At 35.6% G+C, this 12,325-nt stretch overlaps 4 protein-coding genes across 4 annotated transcripts; 3 read left to right on the plus strand and 1 right to left on the minus strand.

Moving 5' to 3' along the window:
* Window positions 1-903: 903 nt before the first annotated feature.
* RO3G_10818 (uncharacterized protein) lies at window positions 904-1,464 on the plus strand (the record flags this gene model as incomplete). Its single annotated transcript, XM_067665402.1, has 1 exon — window positions 904-1,464. The coding sequence occupies one exon, from the start codon at window positions 904-906 to the stop codon at window positions 1,462-1,464; it is 561 nt and encodes a 186-aa protein (XP_067521503.1).
* Window positions 1,465-2,462: 998 nt separating this feature from the next.
* Window positions 2,463-3,538, minus strand: RO3G_10819 (uncharacterized protein; the record flags this gene model as incomplete). The annotated part of the gene is made up of 2 exons (XM_067665403.1): window positions 2,463-3,099; window positions 3,162-3,538. 2 exons carry the CDS (start codon window positions 3,536-3,538, stop codon window positions 2,463-2,465), a joined length of 1,014 nt encoding a protein of 337 aa, XP_067521504.1.
* Window positions 3,539-4,482: 944 nt separating this feature from the next.
* On the plus strand, window positions 4,483-5,628 carry RO3G_10820 (uncharacterized protein; the record flags this gene model as incomplete). The annotated part of the gene is made up of 1 exon (XM_067665404.1): window positions 4,483-5,628. The coding sequence occupies one exon, from the start codon at window positions 4,483-4,485 to the stop codon at window positions 5,626-5,628; it is 1,146 nt and encodes a 381-aa protein (XP_067521505.1).
* Window positions 5,629-8,619: 2,991 nt separating this feature from the next.
* RO3G_10821 (uncharacterized protein) lies at window positions 8,620-9,938 on the plus strand (the record flags this gene model as incomplete). Its single annotated transcript, XM_067665405.1, has 5 exons — window positions 8,620-8,645; window positions 8,829-8,966; window positions 9,082-9,228; window positions 9,288-9,325; window positions 9,451-9,938. 5 exons carry the CDS (start codon window positions 8,620-8,622, stop codon window positions 9,936-9,938), a joined length of 837 nt encoding a protein of 278 aa, XP_067521506.1.
* Window positions 9,939-12,325: the final 2,387 nt, after the last annotated feature.

A 12,325-nucleotide genomic window follows, 5' to 3' on the forward strand; every position in this document is an offset into this window, starting at 1 on the left:
CAAAAAGAGTTCCTTAGCAACAGTAAATGTTTCTATGTCAATTTTTTTGATGGTGGGGTTGTTCTCATTAATTGTTTTATAGTATATGTTCTTGTTGTTAACTCGGTAAAGTCGATTGATACCAAATATACAACATGACTCACTGATTTCAAATACTTGGGCCTGTCTGTGGTCAATCAAATAAAATGTTAGTTGTGGTCTTTTGGAATTTGCATATTTTTTATTTTACTTTGTGTGTTCTTTATTATTTTATCTGGTTTACAGAGTATATCATCATTGTTTTTCAAATTTCTTTCAGTAAAAGGAGAACATGCATAACAAGATGCGGATATGTGAACTGTACTTGTAAAGGAGCGCTCACATAAATCATTAATCATAGCCTGAAGAATCCTGATTCTAGTATCTAAATCATCGTTGGAGAGGAGACTTGCATGCATATCCTATTATTTCATAGCCATTACGTATTAGTTTTTTTTTTATTAATTCTTGATAATTTGGCAAGTAGTTTCAAATTGAATCAATTAAACTATCTGTAAAGAAACATGTTAACCATGTATTTTGTTTATTCTACTGTTCATTGGTGCCTTTCTTGAAAATAGGAACCCGCTCTTCAATTAAAAGAAGCCGCCCATTGTAACATCGAAATCCGCCATTGGGTGACGTGACTGCTCTATGTGAAACGTATCGACTTTACATAAAAAAAACTTGCGGCACCTGAAAAAAAAAGGCTTTACATAAAAAATGTAGTTTTTTACATAAATCGCAGTAACAAACCATGCCTGGAATTGAATGACAAGTATTTGTCATATTACAAAGACAATAAAGCAAAAACTCTATATAAACCAAGGATTCTTTCATATTCTCTTTATCGAAACTCTAACTTTTTTTTTTGAAATAAATAAAATGAAGGAAGCTCTTGTTATCGTCGACGTTCAAAACGATTACTTTCCTGGTGGAAGATTTCCTACTGACAGTCCAGTAGAAACCGCTCAAGCCATTGCTCAACTGATGGAAAAATTTAGAAGGGAAAACAAGGAGGTGGTTCATGTTGTCCATCATTCTACAGAAGAGCAACGCAAACAGCTGAATTTCTTTGAACCAGGCACGCCGGGTGTAGAGATCCATGAGAGCGTCAAGCCATTAGCAAGTGAAAAGATTTTTATCAAGCACGAGGTGAGCAGCTTTGTAGGCACTGATTTAAAGGAGCACCTCGAAAGCAAGGGCATCGATACCATTATTGTTGTGGGCATGATGATCCATAATTGTGTCAACTCGACTGTTTACTCTGGCAGTCATCGAGGTTTCAAGTGTATTGTTGTCGATGAAGCCGTCAACACGTTCGATCAACCCTACGATGGTAGGATCATCAAGGCCAAGCAAATCAAGGAAGCCTTCCTTGCCGGTATTCAATTCGCTTATGCCAAGGTCAAGAAGGTTGATGATATTTTGAACAACAACTATTAGGTGTATGTGGTTTTATTATAAATAAAAAGACATATTTGAAGTCAATATATTATTTGCTTTATTTTCTTTTATTTTGCATCGTTTGGCATTGCTTACAACTGCCTCTATGTTTGGTATTGGATTGACTTGTAAAATTATATCGAAAAGCATTCCTCGATTGATTTATTTCTTTTACTTTGTACATTTACCTATAAGCAATTATCTTTTATTTCGCAGTTTTCAGTAAAATGAATGTCTATATCAACTCTGAGTTTATTTTATATTACTGTTATTGGTTTTTATGGCTAGCTTGACTAATCCAGGTGACGCACATGGCATGCCAGAGAGTCAATAGTATCAATGTATTTAAAACGATTGCTCGACCATGAGCAAATAAATTTCTTTGTGTAGATCACATGCTCGTTTAATTTTAGCAATTAAATGCGACTGAAAAAAAGGTTGATGCGTGACCGAACGTATTAGAGGGTAGCCTAGATAGGTAAGTGGTTCATCAGAATGTCTATCATGCCAATCATCAATTCCATGAGAAGCAAAGATAGACAACCAATGAGGATGTGGAGCATCCGGAACCGGAAAAAGCAATGGTTTTATCGTAGCCTATTTTTGCGTTGGATGCCTGATTGTAGCGTAGGATCAAGGATTGGGTTGCAGCAAGATCGTGGGCATTGGTCAAGAAAACAAGCAAGTCATTCGCATATGCAGGCACTTTAAGTGAATGCAGGGAAGGCGTATCGCATAAGGTTAGACGTTATCGTGGAGTAGTAGGATTACTGAAGGTCGATCGAACGGGGTTAGTAGAAGGTCCATCTTTATCAGGTTGCTTAGAAAGATTAGGCGAAAGAACCATGAATTGAAATTATACTGAATATTAAAAAGAAGGATGAGATCATTAGTGAATGGATGTAGTGATGAGAAATAAAGGGACTTGAAAATAAATTATACTTGAAGTTTATTTGTTCTTCTGTACATGATAAAGATATATTTACAATTACAAACATTTACTCTTCCTTGGCAACCAAAACAGCTCTGTAACGCGTCTTGCTGGCATCACAACGCTCGATCGCCTTATGTAACCCATCCAAATCAAAATCGTATTCTTCAATCTGTGGCTTGATATTATGACGTCCAGCAAATTCAAGCATGAGCTCGATCGCATATCTTCCACCCACGATAGAGCCTTTGAATGATTTTTGACCACCAAGGATCTCAAGGGGATTCTTGAACTCGACAGAGCTATCGGGAAGACCGAGCAAGATGAACTGACCGTTACGCTTCAAAAGGGACATGTAGAGATCCCAATCCAGATTGGCAGAGACGGTGTCCAAGATGAGATCGTATTTAGAGAGCTGTTCAATCGATTCCGCAGTGAACTCTCTCGAGTTTAAAAAGTCGTGTGCACCAAAGCCAAGTGCTTCTTCTTTCTTATCAGGAGAACCAGAGATGGCAGTGACATGACAACCCCATGCACGCGCAAATTGAAGAGCCAAGTGACCTAATCCACCGATACCTACAACGGCCACACGATCTGTAGGTCGGACACCAGAGGTATACAGGGCATTAAAGACAGTGATACCAGCACACATCAAGGGACCAGCATGCTTGGGTTCCAAATGATCAGGAATCTTGTAGACAAAGCTATATGACAGTAAGTATATATATCCTATTTGGGGGGGGTTTTTTGAAGAAAAGAACTTTACCGACTGTCAGCGATTTGATGAGAGGCAAATCCATTGGAGTTTCCTTCAGGGAACATCTTTCTACTGTCACAATTGGTATCTACGCCCGAGTTACAAGAGGGACAGCTCAAACAGGATTCCTTCAAATAGGAACTACCAACCACATCACCCACTTGAATCTTTTTGACATCTGATCCGATCTGAACAACACGGCCCACGGATTCATGACCAAGGACAAGGCCCTCTTGGCCCATGAAGCCACAGTCTGTGTGACAGACACCGCTAGCGAGGATCTTGATCAGCACTTCATTGTTGGCAAGTGCGGGTGTTTCGATCGTGGTTTGCTTGAATACACCACGAGTGGCAGTACTGGGGAATTGAATGATTTGAGAGACCATTGAGTGAAATAGATAGGATTGAAATAATACAAAAAAGAGGGACACAATGAAACGGTTGGTTTATATAGTTTTTTTATTTTTTATTTTATTTTATTTTTTTTATCTATGTTATTAATCAAATTAAATATTGATCCGGATTTTTAGGGAGAATAAATTAACCTGAACAATTATAAATACAAGCGCTATTTGAATGGATCGACGTCCGATGATATCATTGGGCCATTGACATACGTGTAGTATGAAAAATAACATTTTCAGCAACGTCTCTTCTTTTGCTTCAACAAGTATCTTTTATTTTGCTTCAACAAGGATCTTTGTTTCAAATAAAACAAACAAGGCATCTCATTTCCCACACAATAAGAGCTTAACTCAACTCGCAATGAGGCACAAGTTTGATTTATAATACAAAAAGAAAGCAAAACTCACAGCAAGTTACACCGAGAGACATTTGTTTTATCCGCGGTGTTTACAATCAAAACAATACGGATTATTTTTCTGTCCTATTCTTTATTCCCCTTTGATTACTAATTGGGCCTTTCTTTGTCTTTTTCCTTTCTTTGTCTTTCTTTTTTCTTTCGTCGGAGACTACGCTATACCATTGCTTTAAAGAGTCTGCTTGTAAAATATAATATAAATGGGCCAATTGGATGAATCCAGTGTAACTTTGGAGAAGCAAAGGTTTTAAAAATCATACAGTCAAACCTATGGAATTTGGCGTAAATGAAAAGATAAATGTTGGATTTCCAAAAATGATTGGCCCAAAGACTGGAGCACTCCAAGAATCCATCCTCTCGCCCTACCTTTACTCGGTATATATAAATCAACTTCCGGTATACCTACGCCATCAAGCTATAGAGGATGATATACCCCCATTATATTTAGTATCACTCTTGAATTGCTTACTTTACGCGGATGATGTGGTTTTGATAGCCAACAGATCAACAATGGTTGACCTACTACGAAAATGCGAAGAACATAGTATACAAATGGGATACCAGTGGAATCCTTCAAAATGTGTCATTTTGGATAACCAACCACAGACAGTAGAATATGCTATCTATGACCAAGTTCTACCGCAAACGACAACTTTTACTTACCTAGGGATACCCTTCAAACCAGGCGGCCACCTTGATCCAGAGAAACTTGTTCAAAGCAATATTTTCAAAGCCATGTCTACGATGAATATCCTATCTTCTATTGGAGTAAACCCATCTGGATTCTCCAAGCTCCTATGCTCCCGATTTTATACTCAAATAGTTCGGCCACAAATGGAATATGGCATAGCTATCAACTGCTTCAATCACTCTCAGCTGAAATCTTTAGAAGAGGCACAAGACAAATGCATATGTAAGATCTACGGTGCGTCTAGAAAAGCATCCACCAAGGTGATGCTCCATTTGGCTAAGTTACCCACAATGAGAGAAAGAGTAGCTATCCTGCAACCCCCATTCCTCTTTCGTTCATTATCTTTACCTGAGGACACACTGCTGTATCGCTTAATGCCACATATACAGTACACCAGAGGTCATCAATGGTACAAACTATCAAAAACAGCTCTGTGGAAATTGATGCCGCCGACAATAGCCGAATTAGATACCCGAGGCTTTAGAACAATAAAAAAGAAATTCCTCCACTCTAATCTTGAAAAACAGATCCAAGGTAAGAACTCCAAACTACTATCCAGCTGTCGCCCAACAATCACTCTCGACCCTATCTTGTGGCTACCAATGACTCATGAAGAAAGAAGTCGATGTATACGATGGCGCCTTGGTTGGTTGCCAGGTGGTGCACCCAAACCCTGCCCTTACCATCCCAACAATAATCTATCAAGACGTCACGCCATCAGCTGCCTCAATATGCATCGCCGTCTCTGTATGCCTGAAACAATAGCTGACCCTATATCTTTCCTTTTGGATATGCTTCCGACACGCACATTTGTTCCCTCTAGTATTGCTCTGTCCTGGACCTGTCGATGGCCTGTTATATGCTCTATCCTCCATGAATTAGATCAACTACAATACTATACAATCATCCCATGCAAGGCACCTCATGGTCAAAAACTAATTGAATGGCTGAGACAATTTAACTAACTTCGTATGTCTCTCTATACACCCTACTTTCCTTTCTCATTTTTTACCCTTGAACCCGAAGGGGTTTTTTCTAAACATCAAACCTCCAAATGGATTGATCTGGTCCGGGCGGACACTTATTTGTTTTATTTTTTTAGCGCTCAATTGGACCTTTAATAAAATATAACATTTAAACAAGACTGATTGTCCCACAATGGCTAAATAAAATTGGCGGAAGGGATGTCATTTATGTTTGGCGTTAAAATTATATTTTTATTTGAATGAGATATATGTACCGATACTTTGAAAACTTTAACCATTTTTTTGAAAAAGCTTGCTCGTATGTGTGAGGTTAAATTGGCCCAAAAAAAGAAACTAGTTTGGTCAACTGTTTGAACTTAAATTGCCCAGCTTTTTGAAAGTCTTCAATAGGGTCAACAATACTTTATTATTTTTTTAAGCCTGAATGAGGCAAGTTTAAAAACTGTTCTTAGGATTTATGGATGGCGGTGCGAAAGAGAGTAACGGCAGGTGAAAAACATACTAATCTAATAGAGCAATAGAGGAGGAGATAAACTAAATCATTAACTATATGGTAGTATGGGTTCATGTTTATTTCAATTTCAACTGTTACTGCAATTATTCATAATTTGTTTTAATCAATGTTCTACAAATCTATTTGTAAGCACTCGATTGAATTGTAAGAGGATAGTGTTAACTTTAATTTTTGCTATGTATCGTGTTTGTTTGGTATAGTGATACATTTAATCTTCAATATTTTATTACATGTTTTATATTTTTAAAAATAACAATACTGTATTTCTTTCCAATATGCATTTTTGCCTTGAATTATATTTCTTCATCGGTACTGTCTTCATTTTCATCTTCTTTTTCGTTTGTTTCGAACGTAAGACCAGAATCAAAATATGATTTTACAGCTGAAATATATTCGTCAATATTAATAATCTTTTCTTTCGATGCGTTTTTCTGTCCTTTTTTTATATTGTCCATTTTAGAGCTAGTTGTCTTGCTGTATTCCGTTATCATTGTGTCAATATTATTAATCATTGACTAGCAAATTAGAATGAAAAAGATCGGAAAGAGAAGACAAAACAAAAAGTTAAGTAAACGCCCTCTAAAGTAACTAGGACAGTTTTAAATGGTCTCACTAATCAATGCTTTTACTCCTCCGTTCTTAACTTCACGGTTTGTACTTGGATAATTAAATGATGCTAATTTTTGGATAGTATATACTTTCTTGTCAATAATATTCATACCATACACATTGCAAGTTAGACCCATAATCTGTACAAAAGGAAAAATAAAAAGTTTAATAGCAGATGGCGGGATGTATGGCAGGCGTCTTAAAGCAGCGTTCAAATGAGCCTTGGTTGTTAAAGCAGACTTCAGAAAGTCGAATAGACTTTGTGGGGCGCTATTGCAGATTCGCGAGCAAGTTCTCCAGTTAAAGTGTCTAAGGCTTCGGTATTGATATCTTTAACAACAATTCGAAAATCCAAGTTAAAATGTAAGTGCAACAACGATAAATGAGGAGACGTTGTATCGCCCCTATATGAGTAGCTTTCATTAGCGTGTATGAATTTAGTTATTGAGTGCAGCTTATAACTTACTACTGAACAAAATATTGATTTGGATCAAAAAATAACTCTATGATTGGAGCCCAGAACTTTGCAAGAAAAGACATTTCAGAAAATTGCTTTTGAGATGCTGGAGTGAATAAGACCGGTTTGTTTACAATTTGATCTAGACTATGTAGTGTAAACAGTAAGTTATTATTTAGATTAAATGATTCAGTATTACAGCTTACATATGGACGTAAATCATCTTTACTCCTCTTTCAGAGTTGCTGGTATATTTGAATGCCTCTATATCCCCTAAAACTTTTTTTAAGGTAGTGTGATTATGGGCCTAGAACGTGTGTTCAGTTTTACACAAGTTCATTTCTAGTACCTTGCATTATATATTTACCTTCTTTGTGAGTTTATTCAAGGAATCAAGATCTCTGACCACTTTTTCAGTTTTCAACTCGAATCTGCTTTTTAGTCGATCCAAGGATATTCCAATCAACTTCAGTTGACTTTTGTTACTAAAATCAATAATTCCATTGCGTGACAAATACGAGATGCACTTACACTATGTGGAAAAATTATTCGCGCATTTTGTAAAATAAAATTGGCGTGCTTTTTAAATAAAAAATCACACATCAAACAAAATCAATTAGCGCACCTTTTTTTAAAGAATTCACACATTACTGTATACGCGAAATGCGCAAGTTTATTAAATAAACCTACAGTTAAGACAGTCGTCAAATTTGGTTAGAAAATGTGCCAATTTTTTTTTTATTTAGTACGTGAATTCTTTAAAAAAAGGTGCGCTTGAGATATTTGCAGATAAAAATTTGAGAATTAAAAGGAGATAGTACTTGAAAACTAGTGAATGAGTCTCTATGTAACCTCTTTATTAGATTTCAAGACGAGAGAGAGAACCCATTTAATCAAGCTACGCCTTTATATAGGAAACAAAATTATTCAGGGACCGAAGTGAGTTCAAGGTCAATTTTAGTATTGAACTTGGATAATATAAATATTGTATATGGTTAATATTGTAAATGAGTCTTAGAGAATATGTAATATATAATATTATGTATTCAGTACTTGTTATTTCTTATATAAGATTTGAGTAATCTCATACGAATAATAAGTATTTAATGGGGTAAATACGACAGTACTAATTGATTTTGTTTGATGTGTGATTTTTTATTTAAAAAGCACGCCAATTTTATTTTACAAAATGCGCGAATAATTTTTCCACATAGTGTAAGTGCATCTCGTATTTGTCACGCAATGGAATTATTGATTTTAGTAACAAAAGTCAACTGAAGTTGATTGGAATATCCTTGGATCGACTAAAAAGCAGATTCGAGTTGAAAACTGAAAAAGTGGTCAGAGATCTTGATTCCTTGAATAAACTCACAAAGAAGGTAAATATATAATGCAAGGTACTAGAAATGAACTTGTGTAAAACTGAACACACGTTCTAGGCCCATAATCACACTACCTTAAAAAAAGTTTTAGGGGATATAGAGGCATTCAAATATACCAGCAACTCTGAAAGAGGAGTAAAGATGATTTACGTCCATATGTAAGCTGTAATACTGAATCATTTAATCTAAATAATAACTTACTGTTTACACTACATAGTCTAGATCAAATTGTAAACAAACCGGTCTTATTCACTCCAGCATCTCAAAAGCAATTTTCTGAAATGTCTTTTCTTGCAAAGTTCTGGGCTCCAATCATAGAGTTATTTTTTGATCCAAATCAATATTTTGTTCAGTAGTAAGTTATAAGCTGCACTCAATAACTAAATTCATACACGCTAATGAAAGCTACTCATATAGGGGCGATACAACGTCTCCTCATTTATCGTTGTTGCAAATACCCCGAAAATTAGTGATAAGGAATTTTTAGAGGTGACAAAAACAATCAACTCTGTGGATAATAAAGAGATCAGTGTGCGCGATGCCAAGCGTGACCTACTGCGTTTAGCGGCTACGATTAATAGCACGACCGGAAATGCAGTGGAAGGTCTGGCTAACTTGTAAGTCTTTTTTTTTTGTTGGATGATTCATTTTTTTGATAAATCATATTCCTTTCTAGATTGACAAAACTACCACGTCTCCCATTACTGGATATGGGTAAAATAGGAGAAGTTGAGCTCCAGGCCACCTATTTGATGTGTTCCTGTCAGAAATAATAGCCGATCAAGATAGCCAAATTTGCTTGAGATGGTCCAACAAGTCTATTAACGATGATATTACAGATATGAGACCCGATGCCATAATATCAACACTTATACAGCACGAGTTTGGGTGCCCCGTAGGATTTGGAGAGACCAAAAATGGTAATGCTTCCAAACAAGCTGTAAACCTGGATGTATTTAGGCTCGGTGTAGCATCTAAGCGTACTCTTGATTTACATGATCTGTCTGCTTGCTTAGCGTTCATGGTAAAAGGTTACCATATTTCTTTCTTCATTGTATCAAATCATAAAGACACTCCCTTCTATACCATGATGGAGATTGCCGCGGTCAACTTTGCATCTTCCATTTCAGACTTACATACTTTTGTAAGCCGAAAAAACTTGGATTTGCTTGCTGGCGTGAGCAACTGTTTCTGGACAACCTGCACTGATGATTTGACCATGAACACTCAAACAAATGCACTTGATGACATTGTACCTATCGGAGACTACTTGTCATTCATGGCAAAATCGAGTAAAGGAAAACTTGGCCATTCATATCGATATTAGTTTTTATTCTCTTACTTTTCTGTATTCCCTATCCCCCTTATCTCTAAATGTCTAGGGTTTGAATAAAAAAAAATACATGAAAATAACATAAATATATAGTATCTTCTAGAGCGTTTGGTAGAATTAAAGAAAAGTGACATAAAATTGGATTTCACCATCAACAAGTGAATATTAAGTTGATAGTGACGATCCAGTTTCATGGTCTAACAATTTTCATGAATCAGTAAATTGAGAGTGGAAGCACAGTATATCATTTCCGGAAATAGATGGCACAAATATAAAAAATCTTTGCACACATAAAAAATCCAGATTGCTCGAATGAAATTTTTAGACTGCACACTAATTGAAATCTTTTTGCACGCCTAAAGAATAAAGATTGCATAGCTTTTGAAATTTTTATTGCGCAACTGTGCAATCTTTTACAAAGGTTCTTTATTTAAACAAGTTTGTAATTTCGAATCTGAATAACAACAGAACCATTGAGGGTCCTCCAAAAAAATATTGTTACAAGCATCAGTTACTCTTGTAGTTAGAGCTTCCTCCTAAATAGTTTTTCTCTTTTCATCTTACTTTGGACTACAGACCAAAACTGCTCAATCGGATTAAGCTCTGAAGAGTATGGTTGAAGATATACACATCCATATCCTCGGCTTACAATTAGCTTCGCAACCTGATCTGAATTGAGTATAGAAGCATTGTCCATGATAAGATAGTGTCATTTGAACTGTTCATGACTGTCCAAGATAAGAATAAAAAGATGTTTGATGGCGATGACCAATGCTTTTAGAAGCAAAGCTGATAAAGAGAAGAATCAACTTGAAACGAGATAAAAAATCAGTCTTATATGATCGTCATGCACTTGCTTCTCTTACTGAGATATACATAAACTATGGCTTGAAAAATACCAATAGTGCTACAGGTTGAAACATCTCAGAAAAGGAATAGAGGATGAGCCTTCTAAAAGTGCGTCCCGGTAGGATTTAACTAGAAGATGGTCAGAGAAGAATGATTATTCTACTAAACACTCCCACTACCGAAGCAATATCACACACTGTTTAGAGAGTCGATTATAATGAAGTTTAATATATCGACGGAACTCATAGACAGTAAGTTTTTTAAGGAAGTTAAATATTGGTTATAGCAATCGCAAAGAGAAACACTATTACATTTTATTGTGTGTAATTAATTCAATAAAGCTCTAAAGAAAGCAAACAGACTTATTCAAAAATATTTGCTTAGCCATAGAGAACTGATTCCATGGATTCATGTTATGACAGAAAGATGGTGATAAGAAAGTGGCTCTGTTTGTCGCAGCGGTTCTCTTCTTGCTCTTGGAGTAAATAGACAAATCATACTTAAGCACTGATTTCCAAAGTGCGCAGTTTTCTGAAAAGGAAGTATGTGATAATAGAGACAAGGATTATTACTAATAAGTCGTACTACTATAAAATGCTTTGGCAGAGAGTTAGTATAGATTGATAAAAAAAAGTCAATTACTTAGCTCTAGCTCTTTCAAAAATAAGTTGACTTCATTAAATGTGTATTAGAAAGTATTAATCCGATAGCTGCTATTCAGAGGAAGTGAGTAGCTGATATATCGAAACTGGAAAAGAGTCCAAGTTTAAAAGATTAAGACGACAGGGTAGTTCCTATTTTACAATGCTCCCCAATAGGTACACATTGCTATTGATAAGAAATAAGTGCTAGTCCAAGTCGTTGGTTTTTGCGCTCATGAATATGAAAGAGAAAAAGAAAAACAAGGATTTTGAGCAATCCTTGATAAACACTCTTTTCTATACTTTGCTTAAAGGATTGTCTGACGTAAACACGAATCTCTAAACAAAAATTCCTTTTACAAAAAAAAAAAAATACATAACTACAAGCATTGTTACAATATTAAACTAGGTAGATGTGCTAGAAAAGTATTGCAGTTTAGAAGAAAAAAAAAATACGAAATAGCTTAAAATTCGAAGTAAATTGTTTCTATTGTAAAACAACAGGTGCGATACTCGGTAGTAGAGTCATAGAATATCTGAGGACATGTTGTAATGTAATTGATGTTGGCACGCATTGTACTTTTTATTTGCAATAGAAACTTTATTAAGCTCTAGAGGAGTTTTATCTCAATTTTGATCAATCAAATAAAAAGTAACCTTAAACAAGTCAGCGATACAATGCTTCCAAAAATGAATGTCGCATCCAAATGCCGTTTTCTATATAACTTGTATTATAAAAGCTTTTATAACGCGACATTACTTTCTAAAAAATGCTACATTCTTTCTTAATTATTGAATATTAATAATTATCTAGAGAGCAACTTGGCGCACGACAAGCGGAAGATTGCTTATATATATAGATTTTCTGCAGAAAAGCTTCATAGTAGGATC

Source organism: Rhizopus delemar, genomic scaffold (assembly GCF_000149305.1).
Source record: "Rhizopus delemar RA 99-880 supercont3.8 genomic scaffold, whole genome shotgun sequence".
Lineage (NCBI taxonomy): Eukaryota > Fungi > Mucoromycota > Mucoromycetes > Mucorales > Rhizopodaceae > Rhizopus > Rhizopus delemar.